This window comes from Tauraco erythrolophus, chromosome 1, assembly GCF_009769465.1.
Source record: "Tauraco erythrolophus isolate bTauEry1 chromosome 1, bTauEry1.pri, whole genome shotgun sequence".
In the NCBI taxonomy this organism is placed as follows: Eukaryota; Metazoa; Chordata; class Aves; order Musophagiformes; family Musophagidae; genus Tauraco; species Tauraco erythrolophus.
Genome location: NC_141465.1, coordinates 9016965 through 9040724, shown reverse-complemented (window position 1 = coordinate 9040724; position 23760 = coordinate 9016965). Strand labels below are relative to the sequence as shown.

At 40.8% G+C, this 23760-nt stretch overlaps 2 protein-coding genes across 2 annotated transcripts in view; one reads left to right on the top strand and one right to left on the bottom strand.

Moving 5' to 3' along the window:
* FILIP1L (filamin A interacting protein 1 like) overlaps positions 1–14076 on the bottom strand; it is an 86498-nt gene extending 72422 nt beyond the window's left edge. Inside the window, exons 1-3 of the mRNA XM_086623673.1 lie at positions 13807–14076; positions 10409–10582; positions 3194–3372 (exon numbers count right to left, since the gene is read on the bottom strand). Of these exons, the coding sequence (XP_086479799.1) occupies positions 3194–3372; positions 10409–10582; positions 13807–14076 (623 nt within the window). The remainder of the gene's footprint in view (positions 1–3193; positions 3373–10408; positions 10583–13806) is intronic.
* Positions 1–23760, top strand: part of CMSS1 (cms1 ribosomal small subunit homolog) — a 252196-nt gene that overhangs the window by 77241 nt on the left and 151195 nt on the right. The gene's annotated exons all lie outside the window — the stretch shown is intronic.

Here is a 23760-nt window from a genome sequence, read left to right as displayed (position 1 = left end):
ATGCATGTGTAGTTTGTCTGTGTGTTCCTGTCTGATCTGCACACATACAGAGTACAGTTCATGTTGAAGTGCAGGAAGGACCTATCCCGGTTATCGCCATCAGCCTCCTTTTCTCCACAAAACTGTTCCTTATCAGATAGGGGTTTGTCAGTGGTTCCATGCTTTAGAAGTACAAATGACTGATGATGAATAAATATAATGATAGTAGCATGATTTTATCATTCTTTTACGGGTAAATGTCTGTTGCTAAGTGTTGAGACTCTTCAGTTTGGAAAACCAATCTTTGTGTCTTAACTACAGCAAGACTATGGAGGATTAGTTTTGGTGGGCAACAAGAAAAACGCATAAAATGCCTAAAGGGTTAATGTTAAATGCTAATCCAATTCTCCTATCTAGAAAGCTGTCACTAGTCCTGTCATAAGCTTGAACTGCCAGATCTGATGATGTACAATTGCTGAGGCCAAACTTAGTCTGATTGCCTTGCTATGAAGCCGAAGGAGTTCTCGAATGGTAACGATGAAGGGTTTTTACTGAGTCAGTGAAAGCTGCTAATATTTTGCATGATCCAAACATGTGATTTGGCTCTTTTAATGAGAAATGTCATGTATGGAGAGAGTGAGGTGGCAGAAAGGCCCTAGATTTGGAGACTTAGTTTTTATGAAACGTGATCATCTGATAAGTTAGTTCATCACTAAAATTTTCCTTTAAGAATTCTTCAGTTCTATACTTCGTGAGCATGTACGTAAGAAAGAGGAAATGCTTTCCCTCCTCCTTTTTTGAAAATATAGTCAGAGTCATATGTAAGAGTTGGATCTGACTGATAGTTTCTTTATTCTTGGTGTCAAGAGGAGTTTGTAGTGCTTCAGCATCACTGTCCCACAACATCTAAGTTGTTTTCATTTTGATCACATAATCACGTATTATTCATGTACCTTGTTTGGCTTGCATGCATTCTATACTCTTCAGGGATATCTTTAGCATATACTGTCACCTTGCTTTTTGATAAAAGCAAAACACTTTTTTGACTAAATCAATGGAAGTTCAGGATTTTGCTTTGGAACTGCGATACTGTTAGTAGTGTTATGTACCCTTCTGCACTTGGAAGATAATACTGCTTCTGGCTGAAAAAGAAGAAAGTTCATTGACGAATTCTTAATGCTTTTCTGAATATTTTTTTAATTGAATTGGGAGGGAAGCAAAAATTCATTTGGCATTGCTTTATGTACGAAACTTTTCCTAGAGTTCTGTTTGTTCTTAATCTAAATGCAAAATTCACATCCTGAGAAGATTTAAATTGGCCTAAGGTTTTTGAAATGGAAGAAAAGGTAACTTTGCTGCATGTGAGTGTGTGTTCTGAATGTCAAGTCAGGCAGGCTAATGTAGAAAGTGCTGTGCCTTAACTTACTGAACTTTTTTTGGTTGTGGGTTTTTTTGGTGGTGGTGCATTTGGGGTTTTTTTTTTGTGGTGGTGGTGGTGGGTTTTTTTTTGTTTTGCTTTGGGTTTTTTTTTTATTATGGCAAGCAATTGCATGGAGATCTTGATGGCGACATTACTTGGCAAACATTTTGGAATCAGCTCAACATGTGACATCACACCCCCTTAAGGTTTTCCACATAAAATATGTCCTCCAAAGAAAATACAAAAATTGAGACTTAATCTGAAATCTATTATTACATCCTCTAAGGAATCATTAGGCACCTCCATATTTCCCCCCACCCCTTTTTCCAGGCAGATAGACTAAATGTTGCAGATAATGGTGGTAAATGTTTTATAGCCTTCCTGGGGGGAATATGGAGGAGGGGCAGGGACTTTGGTGCTTCGTCTTTCCTTCTGTGCAGCTTTTCACGCTGTGTGAGCATATGTGTCTGATGTAACATTTTGCCGCTTTTAGCAACTGTAGTTGTTCAGCCCTGTCTCTGAGTTGAGTGTCTCGAGCTTTTGAGAAAAAGACAGCAGACGTGAAAACTTCCATTCATCTCAGGTTTTGGTTCCTGATGTGATAATGTTTCACAAAAACAGTTCTTAGAGAAAAAAGTCAGTTCTGGGCCTTGTGGGCAGCCTTTGCGCTTTTCTATGTGTGCCTGTGCCTGCCTGCATCTGCATACGTTTCTCTGAGAAGCAAAGGGGCTTTTTCCCCAGCCACTTGAATTGCAATCTGTGAGTCTGGCTGCATACTCGGTGGGAAGCATATGTGCTGTCTTTGATAGACTTGCAGGAGAGAGGTGTAGTGCAAAGGGTGAGCACTGCCAAAATACGTGGAACATGATGTTACACAGGCGAAGCAGAAGAAGAATTATCTATGCATAATGTGAGTTTAGAATAGGCTTGACGTTCTCACACCCAAACATTTCCATCTGGAAGCTGTTCCTAAGCAAAAGGAAACAGAGACAATATTCTCCTATCTTCTGGAGTAGCTATCCAGGGAGTAGGAAACGTTCTTCGATATTTTTTTTTTCCCCCCATAGTATGTGTTCAGTTTTACTGCAGATTTAGAGAAACCACAGTTTAAAGTGGCTTTTTTTAAAGACAGTAAACAACATTAAATTCTTCTTAATCCTTCTTGTGAGAATTGGTGTTGAAACTCTCACACTGTGCTTAAACAAGCTGTAGCACTTGTAGGTTACACTTAAAAACAAAGTTGGATTTATGGTTGTTATGCCAATCCTGATATGAGAACTTTATGGCATTCTTATTTTCAAAGCTTTCTGTAAATTATCCTATGCCTTTGCTTCCTCTGTCTGTGTTTCTGTGGTCTGTCCAAACACCTACTTTTCCTCATGTCTTTTTCTTCTGCTATCAAAGGCTGCATGCCTGAATTCATATTCCATTACTTACATCCTACAGTATACACTGAGCATCTTAAACATGCTGAAAGGTTCACCTCCTTCATGTTGGTTGTAACTTGACACATTTGCCTATCTCCCTGTACTCTCTGTAGTGTGACATACCTGTCGTCCTGTCACAGTGCTGAAGAATCTGCCAACCATTTGAGCTACCTCACCTACTGATGAAGATGGAGATACTACTGTTATTTAGGAGTAATTAGTCATTTTTTCACAGCCGAACTATCAAAACAGAACTCTGCAATTATTTCTAATTTTTAGTGGATGTAAAATAAGAAGGTGGACAGATCCTTAGACGTAATGTTAAATTGTAGGTATTTCTTAGTACTGTGGCAAGAGGTAATCTTACCTTTCACGTTCTTCTTCCAGTAAGTTTGTAAACTCATGACTTTTTTCCATGTATTTGCTGTGCTTCCTCTTCTCTTCTTCTAGTTCATACAGTGTCTGTCTGTGTGATTTTTCTACCATTAGAAGTTGCTCCAACATTCGTCTGTGAGTTTCTTTCTGTTTCGCTACAACTTTATCAAGCTAGAAAAAAAAAGCAAAAATTCCTGAAGTCTTTTGAAACTCCTACTTGCTCAGGCTTTCATTGACGAAAGATTTTGAGAGGCTTAATGATATAAAATGCATGTAATAGCCTAATGGCTGGGTCCTTTTGTATCTGTTTGGAAAGGGTTATTTAGTTCTGTCAGTCTAATTCTGACAAATTAGAAAAATAAGTTAAAGTAGTGCTTTGCAGGTTCCTCAGTCACTTTCTGTTCCTCCTCCTGCCATGACTGATCCTCAACAGCTACTAATTAACAGTTACTGTTCCCAGCGCTGTGCTTTTCTCATTGATCATTACGGTAGAGAACAGATGTCTTGGCAGAAGAAGCCTTTGCTTTACACAGAAGTAGACTGACTTTTGGTTGTACAGAAATAGCTGCCTCATTTGTAGCTGCTTAGGAAATGAGAGCATTGATTTGTCTTTGTAAGGTAGGCAGGTAGGTAAAAAAGCAGTTTTCCTCTGGTTTTGCAGTAAATCCATGACAGAACCAAGAGTGGAAAACAATTCTCTCTCTTATGCTTACTCTGAGCATAGCTCTGGCTTTCTGGAATAATAAGTAAGTTTCTGGAAATCATTTTGAAATGATTGGAAGTATTTTTATTTAACAGCAGCATTTTCTGTTTTGTTCCTTAGATTTCACACGTTGTGAAGGGGTTTACCTTGCAGATGGCACCTTTATAGCACACTTTGAATGTCAAATTCCCTCCCCTTCCCCAACGATTTCTGCTGAACTTCTGAATATTACAAGTTTTGGTAATAATTTTTAGGTTTTTTAAACCACAGAGGTATTGGCATAACTGTTCACTGGAGTTATGCTGTTAAACAAAATTACTTCCACTAACTGAGAGAAAATCATCATTCTGAGGATTCTCTTGTAATTTTGAATTCAGTATGTGACCAAGTTATGTGTGTGTATGAAACCAGAAGGGGTTTTCCTCCTTAGATGTTACTGATCTAGCTGAAGTTTGAGGAGTGCTCACTGGAGGCCATCTGAAGACCTGGAAAGAGTCTGTCCTGGTGAGAATCTTTGCTCCCTGCTCATTCCCCTTCTCCTATGGAGACTGCCTCCCTCATCAGGTCAACACAGATATCCTCATATACTTTTTGGAACAGAGAAATTTTGAGCTCAAAGCACAGTGCCTCTTTTTAACCACAGTCTATTCTAGTAGGTCAAGCTGCTTTGCTGTGCTTTATTAATAGGAAAGAATTCACAAATGGGCAGTGTGGGAAGCAAGACTGGTTCTGGTTCTCCAGCGTTTTCTCCACAAGGAATTTCATGTGCCGCAAGAAACACTGGGGCTTCAAATTCTTAAGGCCACTGCTTATTTTGGACAATTTAATTCCAAGGAGTATGATTAATTGTGTTTTCCTCATGTTTATTCACAGTTTTGCCGATAGAAGCAATGACAGGAAGAGCTGGAATGCTTAAACATGAGTTTCTTAAATGAGTGAGAATATCCTCAATTTCTACATAGGCTTCCAAGTCTCCCCCTGCTTACCTCAGCTTCTTTTTAAGCTTTATATATTCTCTTACGTTTCTCCAAAATCATTGTTAACTTTTTTGGTGACACTACTATGAATAAAAAAAAACTATTGAATAAAAAAAGGAACTATTGACAAGACTTTGAACATGGTTTGAGTCCAAAATATTCCAACAGAAATGTGGACCATTTTGAAAATTGCCCGTTCTTTCTGCTTATGATGTTAGAGAGTGCCTTTTCTGTTGCGACATCTCATGTGTGATCAAAAAATGAAAAAAAACCTAGGACTCCTTTTTGACTGTTTTGTGATGCTCTTACAGGAGGTTGTTAAGATATTTTTCATCTTGTTCCCTCATAATCTGCACACTTTCACACCAGCAAGGTTAATGCTTTTTGGAATCATGATCCTAAAGTAGGCCCTCTTTTGGGAAAACGTTTTATACCTAAACCCTTGCATATGCGACCTTTATCAGTTACCAAGTGCCACCTTATACAGTCATCTCTTGGCTGTATTTTCTGTGTCTTTTACAGAGGTTGAGAAATGAATTGCCTTTAAAGGCAGAAAATTCACCCTTTTCAATTTCTCCACTCTCTCCCTTCTTCCACCAGAAGTGGAAATTCCAAATTTTAAAATCTTTTGTTTAGCTGCTAGCTCGCCAGAATGAGAGAATTTTCAGTGTGTTTTATCGACCTTCCTTCTCCTCCAAGATCTTGAAGGGTTACTATGGCACAGATGCATGAAGCACCACCAGCTGAGTCTCTGATCCTCTCCCTTTTAAAGGTGGTGCTGTCAGGTGAACATCTGCTGTTCTTGGACAGTGACCTGCCTCCCGTTTTTAGATGTGGTGCCTTTTGCAGCTGTGGCCCTGTCTTACTTAAGCTGATACGAAGTGGGCATCGGCCTTGTGTGATCGTGCTTGCTAGTCTGGGGCCTCAGTGCGAGGTCAGGTGGGGAAGAAGGCAGAGGTGTGAACTTCGGATTTCTTTTGGCAGGGATTCTGCATGGATGGGGATAAGAGAGTAAAGTGATGCATTTGTATGGATTGGACCACCGCTTCAAAAGTAGATGTAAGCACCTGAGAGGATGTCTAAATTGCAATTGTGAGAAAATATTGAAATTTCTGGCTACAAGCTGATTATAAATGAAATTGTTCTTGTTTCCAATCATATAAATGCCTGATGGAGATAAGAGTTAGTCCTCAGCGCAGGCAACACTAACCAAATAGAAAACAGTCCTGCTTTTGCGCCGTTGGGTGGGAAGTGTGTGGGACCTGCTGTCGGTGTTTTATGGGTTCAGTATATTTTGTTTGCTCTATAGAGTATTTGTTGAATGGCTCAGAGAGTTTGATTCAAGTGATAATCCAAGCAGCAAGTATGCAAGAAGAAAGATAGTGACTCCAGGTTTTTGTTTTGCAGTTCTCAGTGAGCAATGCCAGTGTTTTCACTTCACTTTTGTGATTTTGTCAGTGTTGAGACTGGCAGTTTGGATTACAAACTGGTATTTGGAATGGGAGAGGTGTGAATTCAAGGCAGGGAGGGGGAACGAGGAATCTGAAAGTGGGTAAAAGAACAGTAGTGTCCTGGGGAGACCTGCTTACGTGAAAGCCTATGAGAGACAAGTAAATAAGCTGCTGCAACAAGGCTGTTTACGTGTTGCAGTTTTCTCCTGTTGCCCAGATTAGAAGATAGGTTTCTTTTTTCTTTTCAAGGATGCTGTCAAATCAGTTCTACCAGGCACATTGGCAGCTGTTGTCTGGCTTTTGTGGCTGGGGGAAAAAGTGGAGAGCAAGAGTTTGGGATTCCACTTGGAAGAGAAGGGAAGAGGTGCTGGGCCTGTCTCCTAGTACAGGTGGATGATGGAGAAGAGAATTGCAGAGGCAGCAGATCCTACATCACAGTTAATGCAGATGCTTGAGATCTGCATGTAAGCTGCTTAGTGGATATGGGCATTTGGCCTTCTGACACTTGTGTGTGCAGTATGCCTCTCCCTCCCTGCAGGACCAAGTGGAGTAGAGTCTGGTCCTGGATTGCTGCACTTCTGTGTGTTGTCTTTGGAAGCTCTGTTGTGTCTGTGTATGAGATAAGGACACTTCCCTGGGGAGAAAATTTGACTCTTGCGTTTTCCCTGTGAGATCTTGTGGCTGAGTCCCACGTATCCAGCAGAGAAAAGAGAGGAGTCATGTGAACCCCTGCTAGTGTGAGATCTTCTCACAGGAGCCGTCTCCAGCAGCCCCTGGTTCCTCCAATTACTCTGTCCAAATGCTAAATCCGCGCGTGCGGAAATATCCACTTATATGTACACACACACGTTTGCTCAGCTTATTCAGTTCTTGGCTAAAAACCACAGAGGACTAATAAGCAGCAGTATAAATGTCTTATGTTGAAAATCAAAGTGATAAAATCTTAATTAAGTGATTTGTTGTTTTATTCTGGCTAACCAGATGGGCTTTTTTTCTTAGAACTAATGCTTGAACGTACTGTACAATACAATGGAAAATAAGAGGCATGGTCTTACGTAACTGTGAATAGTTCAGCAAGCTAAAAATTCACAGGAATTTAAACATTTAAATACATTTTGCTACCAACTCATGTCTGAAATCAAACTAGGATGGTGTGTCTCATTTCCATTACATTGGAACCAAACTTTTAATCTTTTTCTTTTTAGACTGTTTTGTGTTTGGTGCAGGGCCAGAATAAAACCCAGGTTAGTTACATTTCTTTAACCAAAGTTTAGTCAAATACTATTCCTGTTAATAATATCCTCAGGGTCATTGTTTATAACGTATAATCTCAAGTTTAGGATTACTGCAGATTATGGGAGCAGTTCCTTCCTTGTCTTTTTCAGCCCTAGTTGAGGCAGATTTCCATGCAAATGTGTTGATCTGCTTTTCCTGAGTGCCACGTTTTCAATGTTATTGTTTGAGTCTTTTCCTGTGACTGTGACTTATTGGTGCCCTACAGCTGCTGTTTGAAAGTTGTGACCAACACTTGTTGAGACATTGTGAGGATGCAATCAGATATACTTTGTTAAAAGGCCAATGAGGATGCATCTTTCCAACGGTTGATTGTCACTGGGATTTAAAAAATGGATTCAGTTTTGAATTATCCTTGGTGGATGCAGAATATAGGCTTTTCTCCTAGTTTTGCAGCTTTTCAGTAGTTCTCAAAGTGGTAGGATGTGTTGTTCATCACATTTCAAACAGTGAGGCGACAGGTTTTTTTATCTTTGTTATTGGAAGCTGGGGAGAGTTGGAAACCAGAATTGACTTTCTAATTCCATGAAGGTTTGAAACATGAGAAAAAGACACCATAAATTCTGCAGTATTTTCCACTTTATCTTCCCACATCACCTTCTCCGGTGTTTTTTTTTATTCTTTCTTAAAAAATACTTGTTTATTTTTGAATCTGGGAAAACAGTTCTTATGCTGTTTTTCTGTATTTACTGGAATGTTGAATACCATTCATCTTCTGTTCAAGAGAAGTGGCAATTGATCTGAATCCAGATTTTCTCATGAACAACTGATTCAATCTGAATTTATAAACCATGCAAAAAGGGAAAACCTTTTCAGGCCTTTGTGTCAGACAGAAGCAAACCCAAAATAATAGTCTCTTTTCTTTTCTTTTAAGCCTCTTTAGACATAAAACAATTTATTGTATCCTCAAGTGTGAGGAGTAAGAGTAAGCTTATCTGCTTAGGTGGCAGAAAGAAATACCTGTAAAGCAAATTTGGCTGAAAAAACTCTCTGCATCCCCCCCAAAAAAATAAAAATCTCCTCATAGCCAAGGAAGACATGGTTTTGGTCTGTCATGCTCCTGATGGGTTTTGTAGAGGAAGATATATTACTACTGTTTTATATTTTGCTACATTTCTTCACTGTGAATCCTGTTCCTAGTGAGTAAAGCTGTCCCGTCACCAAATTTTCCCACTATGTTCTTCACCAAGTTTACCAAGAAACTTCATAAAGTTTAGGATGGATGACTGAGTTGTGAAAGAACGTTAAAGGACCTTCTGAAATTCACTGTATTTTCAGCTGAGTTTTGGGAAGATTCCCTGTTTTCAGGGCTACAAAGCTAAATTGTCAAGAGTGAGACATACATGCTCTAGAGGAACTGAGTGAGCAGATTTTCATAGGCAGATACAAAGGTACATTGTCATGGTAGCAAAGGGGGAATGTAACTGGTTGATTCCCATAGTTTGTGGCTGCCTCTCCCTTGGTTTTTATACATGTTTAAAAAAAAACAAACAAAAACTAAATGGATCTCTGATTTTATTTGGGAGGATTTTGAAACTGAAATTGTGGAATGCCTGCCAATTACAGCATCCTTTGGTTTACCAAGATACACGAAGTGCCAGTGGTCCTTCTAGCCTTTCAGTTGCTCTCAAGATGTTTACCTTTGCCTTTTGGAATTGCCAAATCCAGCGGTGTTAGAAATCCTTTCTCTGCCATTAAGTGTAAGAAGGAAAAAGCATGTATAAACTTATGTAAAGTAACAGGCTAAACTTAGGTTTTCAAACTTTTTTGGACTTCTCTTCAAATCGTTTCCATTTGTGCTCAAAGTTTCTATGACATAATGCCACAATGTTCTAAAATAAATTAACCTTCACAGTTGAACTTTATCTGTTTCAGATTATAGCCAGAGATTTTAACCTCTGAGCCTCTGAAATGAGTGTTGACCTTCTGCCTGGCATAATTTTCTCTGAAATGAACTCTGTATCCTTAGGTACATTTCTGTTCAGAAAGCTTGGAAAACACTTGGTAGAAGAATTATATTCATAATTTCTGCTTTTATTTTTATGGTGATTTTCTATACTGAGCAGCGTATTCAAAAATGTTTACCTGAAGTCAAGAAGAGACACTTTCTTGGGGAAAAAAACCCCACATATTCTGGTATGAAGGGATTTTAATATCGAGTGATCTGCAGTGCAGGTCAGAAGTAAAATTCAGATAATATTAGTCAGAAACTATGGCTGCTGCTGCCGTGTAATTAAACTAGGTTACTTAGGTGTAATGTGAGAATATTAGATTTCTGCCTGGGTGAAGTTTCTAATGACAGTTCATTACAGTAACTGCTCAAACCAAGTATACCCGTGACTTCCTCAGGATTAGTGGGAGCTGGGATATGTAAAGGTAGACAGCTGTGCCATGCCTGCCGAATGGGCCTTCAGCAGCCAGCAGTAAGATGGCCTCATTGAGACCAGCGAGGAGGCAGCTGTTGGTATGGTTTGTGAATTTGGATAATAGAAAGGAAACAAAAGACGACGGTGTCAAAAATAGATGGCTGATTGTGAGAGTTTGAGTTCGGCAGAATCAGTCTGTCTGTGTTTAACACCTCCAGTGTGCAGTATGAATGGGCATCATTAGATACCTGTTTTTATTAGGTACCCCACTGGACCCGGGACTTTGTTCTGCTGTCGCTTACACTCATGTTAGATTCCAGGTTTAGAGCTCATTTGCTTTCTTTCCCTGAAGTCAGTGAGATATTTTCTGTTGAATTTGGTGGGAACTGTGGTTAAATATCAATTATACATTCGTACCTCTCCCATAGGCTTTTCGTAGATATCTTCTTGCCATTGCTCAGCCTTTGTTTGAATAGCGTCTCGCTGGAGGGCCTCTAACACCTTCTTGGGAGTAACAAAGCCGTATTGTGCTTCAAGCAAAGCCAAGTCAATTTTTTCCGCCTTAAGTACTCCTATAACTTCATCTTGAGCCTGCAGAAACACAACGTAAGGTTTTGTTTTGCTAAACTGCGTATGTGTATTTACAGGTTAGTGTTCTACTTTCGGTTTTAAAAAATACTAAAGAACTTTTTAAAGAATGCTCTGTATGTCAAGTGCCCCAAAATAGTTGATAACATGAAGACAGGTAAAAAGCATGAGGGAAATATTGGTCTTTGTATTTTATTAGTTCTGCATAAACTCCAACATATTCAAAGTGCTCATCAATGTTTAAGTACTTTGTTAGGGATTAGATCGTACTGCAATGTCTTGACCAGTGCGTAGCATTTGAAGCAAAATTTCAGGGCAGAGTGTGACTTGTGGTATTAGAAACTGATTTTGAATTGTTAATGAAAGATGTTAGGATGGTTCTCGAAGCCTGGAAGTGTTGCACATTCTGTATATTCTGGGTGCAAAGGTGGCTTCTGTAGTTTAAACCCACCGGGAGTCATCTGCTTCTGTTGTCATGCTGAGGTCGTTTTTGAGATGCATGTAGTGAGGTGTTCGATGCAGAGGATGTGACCCTCACAACGGGCATTCCAAAGCCCTGCAATAATGGCAGCTCTTTAAAACAAGATTAATTGCCATCAAAGGTGGCAATGGGGTCCTGTGTGCGTGTATACGTGTATGTGAGACCATGCCTTATGTATTTATGGACATGTAGATGTGCACACACTCGTGTACGTGGCCTCAGGTAATAAGCCACCTTGCAGCATCAAGTTTTTTAGAAGTAACTGCAGTAAAAGTATTCTCCATTTGTGAGTGCATGCTGAAAAAAAAAGGACATTTTAGAAGATAAAGAGAAGGTGGTGTTCTCTGGTTTCAAAAAATCATGTCGTTTTGAAAAGTACAGTCTAAAAATATGCATTATACTTTTCCTTTTTTAATGCTACTGCATTTGTTTCCTTAATTGTGTAAAATATCCAATGGCATCATGTTACCAAGGAGTAGATACAGTATGTTCTCGGGTATTTTTTCAGTGTCTTCTTCAATGTATGTATTTCAGAAACTCTTGCGCAAGCTGGCAGGTGCACATACCTTCTTCCTGTCATACAGCATTGCTCTCTAAGTCCGTGCTCCTTGATGGAGAAACATGCTGTGTGTATCTACAGTATTTGAAGTGATCTATAGATTCTCTTCACTCTTTAAAAACAAACGAACAAAAAACCCCCAAAACCACTAAGAACACTTCTTTGCTATAGAGTGACTAGCTCCTAGACATTAAGATGGAGGGGACAGAATACCTGCAGCGAACATCGTGCTCATTGTCTCGAAGTCCCACTTCTAATGATAATGTTCGTTCACGAGAATATCTGATGATGTGAATGTTTTCACGGCGAGGGAAGCTGCTTTAGGTCACCACCTCCCCTAGGGCTGTGTCCATCTCTTCCCCCCCGCCCCCCCCCCCCCCCCCCCCGCATCCTCTGGTGGTGGAGGTTGCCCCCTGCCTCCATTATGGTGACATAACTACACGAACTGTCAAACGACCATTGTCTGCAATGATCTCGGTTTAAAAAAAAATGAAGTACGTGCTAGTCCTAGAAGAATGGAATAGGAAGGGAGGAAATCAGGAAGAGGAATATATCAGGAGAGGGTAACACTTTCAGTTTGACTGCCCTTGTCTAGAGCACTTCTGTATCCCGATTTGTGACTGTGTTTAAAAAAAAAATAAAATAATCTATTTCTAATCCTTATCATTGTGGAAACAACCTAGAAGAGTGATCTTTGTGCATCTTAAATGTTCTGGAACCTGAGAATAATGGCATATAACTTTGAAACTTAATTATGGTTGGACTCATAGCTCATCTTCAGAGATTTGACTTGACATTACAGGAGGTAGAAAATGACTTCTCACTGTTTTCATTCATACTGTTTCCTTTGGAACGTTGGACATGATTTAAAACGTTCATGTCAGACTCATTGTTTTCCAGTTTCTCATTTCACTCTGGTACAGTTTTAAATCTTAAGAATTGAAATGTGTGTGTGTGTTTATATATATATATATTTATATTAGAGAAGTGTAACAAAATGTGTGTGTAATGTGTAGAGATATATATATACATACACACATTGATTTTCTGAAGAGGAAGAGAGAACTGTTTTGGAGTAGTGTGTGACATCTGAATTTTAAGCTAAATTAAGAAAGGGCAAGTGAGCAGGAGAAAAATGTTTCACAAACACAGAAATCGTTGTGTGCGTAATGAAGTGTTCTGTAGAAGTTTGCCTTGGATTTACCCTCAGAAATTTGTACATCTGTCAACTGTTCATATTGCATGTGTGTTCTGTTAAGCATGTGTGTATTATCATGTAAGTACATACACATATGTTAAGAATGGAACTACTCAGGTACTGTCTGAGTATTAAACTCTGAAACCATGTGATACACCTATTTGTGCCACTTTGGCCAATTTGCTCTTCCCTCTGCCTGTGAGCAGTTTTAAGTGGTTGTCACTACTTACGTGCAATCAACCTGCCACAAAAATATTCTCCCCGCTCACTGGAAATCTGGTTCCCACATCCTGAAATTACGTCTGACCAGGTTAGGCATCATTTACCACTTGGCAGCTGCCTCCTTTTCCAGGTAGAAAAACGCTCCCTCTTCAGAATCCAGTACCTTGTGGGCTGAGTGGCATGCAACACTTATGCTTCATATTATGGGAAATAAAAGGGCTTTTTTCATTTTTCTAGCAAAAGATGTTAGCACGTTGTTGAGTGAGTTAATTCTTGTGATCTGGCACATACTGATTCATAGGAAGCAATGCCCATGACTTCGTGGGAGAGGGGAGATAAGAAATAATTCAGTAACAGATCTCCAAGGTCTCTAATATGTTATCCATGTAGGTTTCGCAGTGACAAATACTTTCTATTCAAACTACTCAGAATGTGGCAGCACAATAGCAAAGTTTTGTGAGTTCTCTGCTTTGAGAGTTAAGTGATCCTTCACAGTGGACCATGAGTGTTTTTAGTGTGACACAGGTAGATTGTGAGTAAATTTTATTTGCATTTAGGGGTAAAGATCACCCTTCCTGGCTAACAGCTATAATGATAGCTATAATTTGTGGTTTTATGTACTTTGCAGTTTATATTTGTCCTTCTGTATGAAATTAGGTAGAGTGTTTCCATAACATGAAGGCAGCATGCATTTGCAGTAAATTGGGTGGGGCGGGGGTGAGGGAAGTGTGTTTTAATCTGGGATATAAAATAAGACAATAAATCACCTGTAATTCACCCTCGAGAACACTAAGAAGAAACAGCAAGTCATCACGAGAGAGATCCTCTCTTTTCTTGAAAGAACTTGTTTGTTTGTTCTCTGCCTTAGGACTTCTTAGGATGGTACTGGCTTGGGCTACATCATCCTTCTCCTTCTGCCGCCTTTGCACGTTTCCTCTCTCACTGTAACCAGCCTCTTCTTTGTGGTGGTCTTTTGGCCTTTGCTGGCTCAGCTTTGGTCTGGTTGGGCTTTCTGTGCTGCTACTTCTGGAACGCATGGCTTATATCTCTGAAGCTGAAGGAAGGTGGGGAAAAAAAGTAGTTGTTTTAACTAGCAGAGACATTAAATTTGTGTTACCATAATTTATGATGGGTATTATTCCCTCCGTACTGGTAGTTTTCCCTCCCGCACAAGGCTGTTTGTCATTTGTCAAAAGCTGACAGCTTTGTGTAAGCCAACAGGATGGGGCTGTGATCTTTACTGGATGTCTGTAGTGAATTGAGTCTTGACTGGTCTTACGCAGTTGTAACAATTCCCTCCTCAAATTTGCAAAGGCAGCAACTTCAGCAGCAGTACTGGGCACATCACTACAGACCACATTTCCCAATTGAGAGGCAGCACCTACCTCAGCTTTCAGGTAGGTGCTTATTGTGATGAGGCAATTTTGGCTTTAGAAGGTTTTCACTAGGAAGATCTTTCGGTTCCAATTTCATAATGTCCCAGCCCTTACTGTATAGCCATATTTTGTTTTTCTTTATCCTTCTGAGGGAGAGCATGAAAGCAGTCCTCTACTACTATGAGTTAGGCAGTTGCATTCCGCACCCATGTTTGGCAAAATGTAGGGTTTGGCACATCTGGACTGCAAGAGGTGAGCCTCACTGTAAACACCTGCTCCCCAATGGCACCACCACCGCCCCAAAACCAGACTGCCTTGCTGATGGTGGTGTCTCCCCACCGATAACCATGTAGCATGAAACCTGACTTCTTCTTTAGCGTTAAACTCTAGCACTCTAGAGACGTTAGTACCTGGCCAAAGGGAGACCTGTCCTAGCTAGGCCCCTTTGAAGTGCCTCTGTTAAGTAAACATGCTCTAATGCCTTCGCAGATAAATGACTAACGCTGTATAAATATTGATTAACCTCAGGAACTCTGTTTTGCTTATCGCCACTCAGATTAAGTATGAATGGATTATAGTCCACCTCTACAGGAAAACTGTGGTCATGGATACCGTCTAGTAGACAAAAGCCTGATCATGTGATTTCACGGTGAAATAAAACATGTTCCAATACAAATAAGGCACAATTTTTCTTAATGAACTGCAAAGCTAATTGCTGAAAGGTCCAGAAATTGTTACAGTCTATGGTAGGCAGGAGATTACTGCACTGCTGCTTTTTGACCTCAAGAATCTGTGGCTGATAAAGTTCTTTCAGAGCTGCTCCTTCCACCAGGTTCTGACTCTAAATCCTAAAGTCTGTGACTACCCTCCTTAACTGTGGTAATTTTTTACTGAATGCTACAAATACTTCCTTTTGCTCTTCTGCAAGAGTAGAGGAGGTGGAAGAAGCTTTTGGTTTGTAACAGGTGATGGCTGAGAGCAGGAGAATTTATCAGAAACATTACAAGAAAAGCAAGTGACACTTTCTATAATGTTGAAGTCCCTTGTAGTCTAATTTAAAGTACTCATAATAGTTTGTGTTTCATATGAAAAACTTGTTTTTCCAGGTCTCCAAATACCAAGGTGTTTCAGATTTGCATGGCAGTGTGCACTGGAACCTGTTTTGTGAAGCCGTGCATCAACAGTGTCAGCTTAGGATGGAAGCTTGTGACAGTGCACATAGGAAACCAACAGCTGTCCACAGCAGGCCGGTGGTGATGTTAGCTGATGGTGGTTAGTTTAAGTCGGTGCTCATTTTGTCCTTTCAGTTGAATGTCGTTTCTCTTTCTTCACTGTGGTCGGATTATTAGGCTTATTCACCTTTTGCATCTTTCTTACACAGTATTACTACTTTAGAAGAAAACCATTGATTTCCTTTGAGCACAAAATGCTGAATGCCCACGTGGCTTTGCGTATAGTTAATGGCTAGTCTTTAAAAAATAAGATGCAGGAGTTGAGTTAAATCAGGTAACCTGAACGCACTCTGAGCTAGTCCACACACTTCGATGCTGCAAGCACAGGATGCTATGAAATCCATAAATAGTCCAAGAAGTCCTTGCATTTTTCCTCTCATCAGTGCCAGGTGCAGCAGCAGTCTCTCTTGGATGTCTAGCTATTGTCAGACTTGTTGACAACAAGTGTCAGTATGGCATTCCTTGCAGAAGGGAAGAGGAAGCAGTGTATAAGGAAGAGGTTTATGCCTTTTACAAGCTTTTTGAGTTGGCTGCATCTGGAAACAGCTTCTAGCGCCTACTTCTTAATCAGGTAGGTCAGTCCTTATGGCACTGGCAAAAGGCACTTGGTCCCTGAGAAGGCCAGCTAACTGCCAAAAGGGTTACCCTCCTGTGGACATGGTGCCTTTGCAGTGTCCCAGAGTGGATTATTATTCTTTTCTTGTCGAGCAGAGTTGTTATGTACGCTTTATCTGCATTCTGTTCTGGCATTCCTGAATGCCAGTATCTATTACTGAATCTGCTAATGCAAATACTTATCAGATTTAGCAATTAACATGAATGATTAGAAATTGAAGTGGCATACTAAATGTATGCTTTAAACACTTTGTTATTGGTACTTGAATGTAGCTGACAAAAGAGGCATGAACACTCTGATACTAGCAGACTGCCTTATTAACGTATTCTTTCTCTGTTGATTTATTACCTGTACATTGACTGGCATTCTTATTATTTGTAGCGTTGTCTGCAGAAGGATGTTAGTGCTGATGTGGTTCTCAAAGGGTGTAGATATGAGTAACAGAAGGACTATTCAGATGCCATCCAGAGGGACCTCGACAGTCTTGAGAGGTGGGCCTGTGAGAACCTCATGAAGTTCAACAAGGCCAAGTGCAAGGTCCTGCACGTGGGTCGGGGCAATCCCAAGCACAAATACAGGCTGGGTGGAGAATGGATTGAGAGCAGCCCTGAGGAAAAGGACTTGAGAGTGCTGGTGGATGAGAAGCTCAACATGAGCCGGCAATGTGTGCTGGCAGCCCAGAAAGCCAACTGTGTCCTGGGGTGCATCAAAAGAAGCGTGGCCAGCAGGTCAAGGGAGGGAATTCTGTCCCTCTACTCTGCTCTCATGAGACCCCACCTGGAATACTGCATTCAGCTCTGGAGTCCCCAACACAAGAAGGACATGGAGCTGCTGAAGTGGGTCCAGAGGAGGGCCACGAAGATAATCCGAGGGCTGGAACACCTCTGCTATGAAGACAGGCTGAGAGAGTTGGGGCTGTTCAGCCTGGAGAAGAGAAGGCTCTAGGGTGATCTTATAGCAGCCTTCCAGTACTTAAAGGGGGCCTACAGGAAAGCTGGAAAGGGACTTTTTACAAGGGTGTGTAGTGACAGGACAAGGGGCAATGGATTTAAAGTGAAAGAGGGGAGATTTAGATTAGATACTTGGAATAAATTTTTCACTGAGAGGGTGGTGAGGCAGTGGAACAGGTTGCCCAGAGAAGTTGTAGATGCCCCATCCCTGGAAGTGTTCAAGGCCAGGCTGGATGAGGCTTTGGGCAACCTGGTGTAGTGGAGGGTTTCCCTGCCCATGGCAGGAGGGTTGGAACTAGATGATCTCTGAGGTCCCTTCCAACCCTAACCATTCTGTGATTTTATGATCTTCAAATTACTGCAGACAGTGTAGCTGCTGGTGCAGCAAGCCAAGCAGGACCTCAGAAATGGACAAAAATAAACATTTCATCCACCTACTTTGAAACTACTCACCACCTTCAAATTGTCAAACCCTCTAGATGTGGTACTATCTAAGGGACAAACCCTTAAAGTGCACCTGGCATTTTGGACAAAATATCAACTGCCATGTCATGCGCTTACACCATGACAGAAAGATGATCCACTCTAGTCCAGAGGATGCTGTTTTTCTGCAATGTTACTAAGCCTGTGAATGGCACTAGTGTAACATTCAAGATAGAAGCAGTGTCATTTGACGTTTTCTAGCAGTGTGTTTTGGTATGTTGGGTTATCTTCTGCTTCTGACAACTCTTTCCACGTTCTTAAAGGCTGATGAAGAGCAACTTTTTTTTTTTTTTTTCCAAGGCGAAAATGTTAATAGGCTCATGAAATTTGTGGGTGTCAGTTGTCTCATGGCACACAAAAAGGTGTCTCATCCTTCCTGAGCCCAGGCTCTCAAAATTAGACTGAGTGGAAAATTTGTCTTTTTGCATATCTGTGTCTCAGCTGGTTTTCGCTTTAAATTACATATTGATGGGGTCTGTGTTCAAGAAAGCTGTCTTGCAAAAAAGAGGTGAGTAAGAACTGTTCCTTGTTGTAACAGGAGTTGTAGTTCACAGAGTCTCTGTGGTTTCTCCTGGTAGACTGACTCTTGCATCTTGTGGCAAACTTCTGTGTAGGAGCTAGTTTAAGCTCAGTTTCTCTGTACCACCAGGAAGGATGGCAATGTAAGATACCTTTTGAAACGGTAGACAGCAACTGCTAAGAAGGAAGAAAGCAGGTGAGAAGATTTGGTTGGATGTGTGTGCCTTGTGCTTGTGGTCTTTCATTTGTTTGGATCAATTGTGGTACAACAGAGATTGTAGCTACATGAACAGAAGAAACAAGGATTCTTGTCAGCATTTTCATGGGGTGTTTTATGTACCATCTAGGCAATATCTGCTTGCATCAAAAATAAAAGAAGAATGAAAGGGATTATCCAGATCATGAAGTTGTGTCTGTGAAATCACAGACCATCATGCAGTGGGGGCTTAGTAGAGATTAGATTACTGTAAGTGTGCTAATTGGAGAGCACAAAGCCTGTGTTCTGCACTATTCTTTCCCTCACGTTATGAGGTGTCTGTTTTACGGAAGATTTTGCAGTGGTATGTTGCTTGAAGTCACAAGGTGATGATTTCCAGGCTCATCAGATTCAGTGCAGCTTGGTAGACTGGTTCCAGATTGAAAATGGAGTGAGGATAGGTTACATTGAAACATTCTGGTAAATCAAATTATTGCAAGCAACATACTTGGCAAAGTTTGAATCTATTCTCCGTGTTCATGTTCTTGTTCTTTTTATAGTTTGTTTTCTGTTCTGTTTTTTAAAGAGCTTGCTCATCTCTGAGCATGTATGCTCTCCTTCTGCATATAAAGGAGAAATTTTCCTCTCTTTGGTGATGAGCGAGTAATCTGAGGGATCAAAATATACTTTCCTGAAGAGCCAGATGAGTAAATGACCAAATGTTTCTATGATGTTAACTTGGTCTCCACCCTCTCAATCATGTTCTGAAGGAGATGAAACTGCATTTGTCTCTTTGGCAGCAGTGAACAAGCAGGTGGTTCAGAAATCCCTGCACTTTTGTGGGAAAGACTGAAATATCCTTCAGAGATGACTTCACCACAGACACCGTAGGGTTTTAAGAGGCATCGATTTTTTTTCCATCTATTTTCCCTTCAGTGTTTTCTCTTTAGTCAATGATTGACTTATGAGCTAACAAAATCCCTCACAGGACCAAATTTCCCTTAATCCCAGGGTAAGGATCCTGAATAGTTGAGAACTTGCCGTTTCTTCCAAAAATCCGTGACTAAGCAAGGAATTATGTCTTTCTGTTTTTTAATGTCCCTTAAAGGGATACAGCAATGCTTTTGATTTTCTGAAGTTGATAGGACTCCTACCAACAGACTGACTTTTAAAAGGAGTTGAGACGTGATTGCTCAGCATGCAAATATAATGGGAGAGCGCAAAGCACATGATGTCTTTTGGAAGGAGGTCTGCAGCCCTCTGCCTATCACTGCGAATGTGGTTTGGGGCAAGAAAAAGTGTGGTCTCACCTTAGTTACTACAGGGATACAAGACATTTCTTCCTTTTCCGTGTAGCAAAAGCTACTTTGAAGCATCATGTTCAGCTTAGTGCCACACATACATGCCTAAGGAGAAATCTATCTCCTGTCCCTGTTCTGCTTTCTTGTGTGACTGTGTGCCAGGTAGTGTCCAGGCATGGGAAGGGGCTTTTGCATAAGCCACTTCATGTCCTCCAGCAGAGAAAGCAGCAGGTTTGTCTTGTTCTCCTTCTGTTCTTCTGATGTGGCCTGTGGGCCAGCAATTGAGCTGGAGAAGATGAAAAAGCCTTCTTATTAATTGGAATCCCAGGATCTGGCCATTTCACGGCATCACTGAGCCTTTTCTGGAGCTGGTGCCTTCTGTAGGACTTTCATTCTTCCCCTGAGTGGGATTACATTGCTTTGTGGTAGATTTGCACCACTTGCAAACATACAGTCCTTCCTTTTGGATAAACTGCTTTAGCATTTTCCTGAAAACCATTTGCAGTGGCTTCTATCAAGAGGGATGTTCTGTTGCACCATGGCTGACTATCTCATTTGGGCTGTGCTCTTATCCACAGTAGACTCTTGTGCTGTTTTGGTGCGCAGGCTGGGCAGTAAGTGAGACAGACTTCTTTCCCTTAGTGGGTTATTCACCCAGGGACTCTGGGATAAGTAAGTGTTTCCATTCTGGTGTGGAAACTGCAAGATTAAGCTGTTTATCTGGGAAAACTGATGCAGGAGTGCTTACCTGTGTAGCCTAATGCGTCCGTTGGCATGCAGAGTTGCAGGGAGTCAAGCAGGTGAAAGAAAATAAATTAGCAGTCTGTTTCCCCTCTCACGGGATCTTGTCAAGTTTTAGTCTTTGAAGCCCTTGGGCATCCTGCAAGAACAGCGATTACTCAAATGGGAAGATAATCTAGATTCAACAGAGAATGTAAACGCTCCCAGACAGAAAAAGTGCATGGATGAGAACTGGATGTCATTTTTGTGCTGGTTGTGGTTTATGCTCATCTGACCACAAGTCAAATTTCTCATCCCTTGAAGACAGGGAGTCTCTTCTGAGCCAGTAAGATGCTTTTTGGACTGTGTTAGAGAGTTGTCATGTTACTTTACTGATGGTAGGGGTACTGTGAAATTTCCGCCATCTGTTGTCTCCTCCTCCCCCTTCCAATCCTGTAGTATTTTCCAGGTATGCAGCGATAGTGGTTACGTAAGGTCTTTCCAAGTCCATTTCGCATATGAGGTCTGTTCAGGCTTACAGTCATCTTTAGGAGGCGGCATCTGTGTGGGAGGTTTTCACCAGGTCCTTTTGAAGTATCAATATATGTGTGTCAGTTGTCTGTCATTGCAATACTGGCGTGTGAACTTGTGATCCAGTCTTCGTTCTTGTAATGTCTCCAGCTACATATATATATACACACACACACATACACTATGAGATTTTGTGCCTGGAAGTAGAGAAAAGAGCCTGTATCATCTGGCCAGTTGCTGGTTTTGTGTCTGTGAGCTCAAGTTAGGGCCTTCCTGTACATTAACCCATCTCAGCCCATCTGCTGCTGAGGCTCGGGAGGTGTTTGCCCACATATTTGAGTTAATACTGTGGCAATTTAAAGCCTGCAGATTCATAGTGCTCTGCATGAAAGCATGAGCTGCTTGCTTGGAACATGCTTGAAATTTTCATATTAGGAAAATATGGTTAGGAACGTATGCTCCTATTCAAATGTCAAAGATGTCAGACCTTGTTCTAAGCGGGCTTCTGCAGATGGTCCATAAAACCTGCTGGTCTGGGTACTAGACTTCTTCGTGGTGATCCATGAGAAAGAACATCAAGAGTTTGGGCTCCCTGCTTTATCGCATAACATTTCTTCAGCAAAACTGGGTAGCTGTTCTGAAATCTGAAATGAAAACCTGGAGTCCACAGAGGTTCCAGCTCAGAAATCAGTACTTTGAGAGTTTTCTGACATGGGCTGATTCTCCCTTGGCTCTGGTCATACCTTGGAACAACTTCTGACCGTACCTCACACTCAAAGGGACTTGCATCACTTTTTCCTCCTGCTAGACCCTTCTTCTCTCTCTACCACAGGAATTCTGCTCTCCTAGTTTGTGGTCCAGCATTTTGCTAAGTTGATGGTAGTCTTAGAAAATTGCAGTGTATTTGTTACGTTATATGTGTACGGTTTATGTACCGAATAGGTTAGACGCGGCAGATTTGTTGGTGGTGATTTGTCTCCCCAGTGAGGTACCACAGATGCTGCGAGGCCCCGGTGTGCAGCTGAGGTTTTAGGTTTGGTGGGAGGTTGACTCTCAAGTTGTGTGTGTACCATAGCTTCAACGTACTGCTGCAGGGCAACGACACTAGTATGATCCCATGTTTTCATGGGTTCAAAAGGTTGGGGAGGAAACAAAATTAAAATAGCTGGAATTTCTTAAACTTTCTACTTCTGGGAATTGACAGTTGTGGGGAATTTTGTGCAATTACACTGAATTACTTCTGACAGATTAATATCGGGAACTTTTTCTCTATCTGCTTCCTTGGGTTTAGGGATCTTTTTTTTTCTTTTCGGAGTAAAATGTTTCACATTTGTTTTGTAATTAGACACTAAAAGTGGATTATTTATAAGGATTAGTGCAAGAGAGATTTTTGGTGTATGTGAGAAACCAAAATCAGGTAGATCTAAGTATTTGAAAAGGTAAACTCTGCGATGCTATATTATCTTTTCTCTTTCTACATAAAAAATGTGAATCTTGCAGTTGTCTGTATAACAGATTTTTTTAGTAGTAAAGTATACTGAAATAAAACTCAGCTGCTCCAGTTTCAATTATATGAATTTGCTTTCCAAGTATACAATTTTCTCTTTTTATGAGCATAAGAAACAGTTAATGTTAATTAATGCAGTGCTTGTGGTTTAATACTTATTATTCAGCTGCCATAATTTTAGCCCCAACGTATAATTACTCTGTAATTACAAGATTATCCAAAGCAAAAAGGGAAATAGCGCTACCTGAAAAGAAAATGATCCTATCTTAGAAACTGTGTATCAAAACTCATGCTTTTTTCCAAATGTCTTTAAATTAACCAAACTGTAGACATTTATGTAGCAGCATAATTTGGCTCCAATTTAGGTTGATTCAGGATGGGACCCCTGGACAGACAAAGTGCATAGCCTCGTTGCCACAGAGAAACAAGCTCAGGCTGTCATTAAGAACACCACACTGGAAGCTTCGGTTGGCCTTTTCCCAGAGTCATCTGTCATGAGGCTATTCAGGGAGCTGAAGGGTGGTGTATTCAGACTTGTGAAACAAATAGATTTTTGCATGGTGTGTAAAATGTTTCTGTAAATCCCACAGGCAATAGCTAAAGTAGGGTATTTGAGGACTTGAGAAGGGGCTATCTATCTATTTCTAAAATAACAATACTCAAGACTGAAAACAGAAAGAAAAAAACCCAAAACGAAAGCTTTTAGGTTTTGGGTTTCAGGATAGACTAAAATTTTCTGCATGGTAAATCACACATCTTCTGTCCACTGAATGGTGGATTTGGGGATTTTTTGAAATTTTACTGCAGGTTTTTACTGGCTTTTATTTTATGTTTTGCAGATTATTGATCTGATCTAGTTCATACATTCATATCTCATTTCTGATTCACATGGGATCCATGTACCTCTCAGGTCAATACCTGTGTTTCTGGTTTTTGCTTTCCCCCTTCCTACTGGAGGCTTACTAAATAAAGTCTTACAGAGGCCCTGGTCAAGGTTAGTATCTCTGTGTGCCAAACACGGTGCAGCCATACCTGAAGTGGAATTAAGTTTGTGCAAGTACATGACAGTTTTGACAGAGTTTAAAATCCAGGGGAAGTTTCTCAGTGCACTAGGCTCTTTAAATGTTCCATGTGTTTGCTTGTCTCCCAGCTGGCAAGTATGTGCCCATCCCCAGGTTGAACACGCTTTTGGTAAATGGAGAACCTGGAAAAGCAGCTATTTCGGACTTCGTGACAATATAGGTTATTGCCCACACTTCTTTTGCTGTCCTCAGCAGACCTGATGTAGCC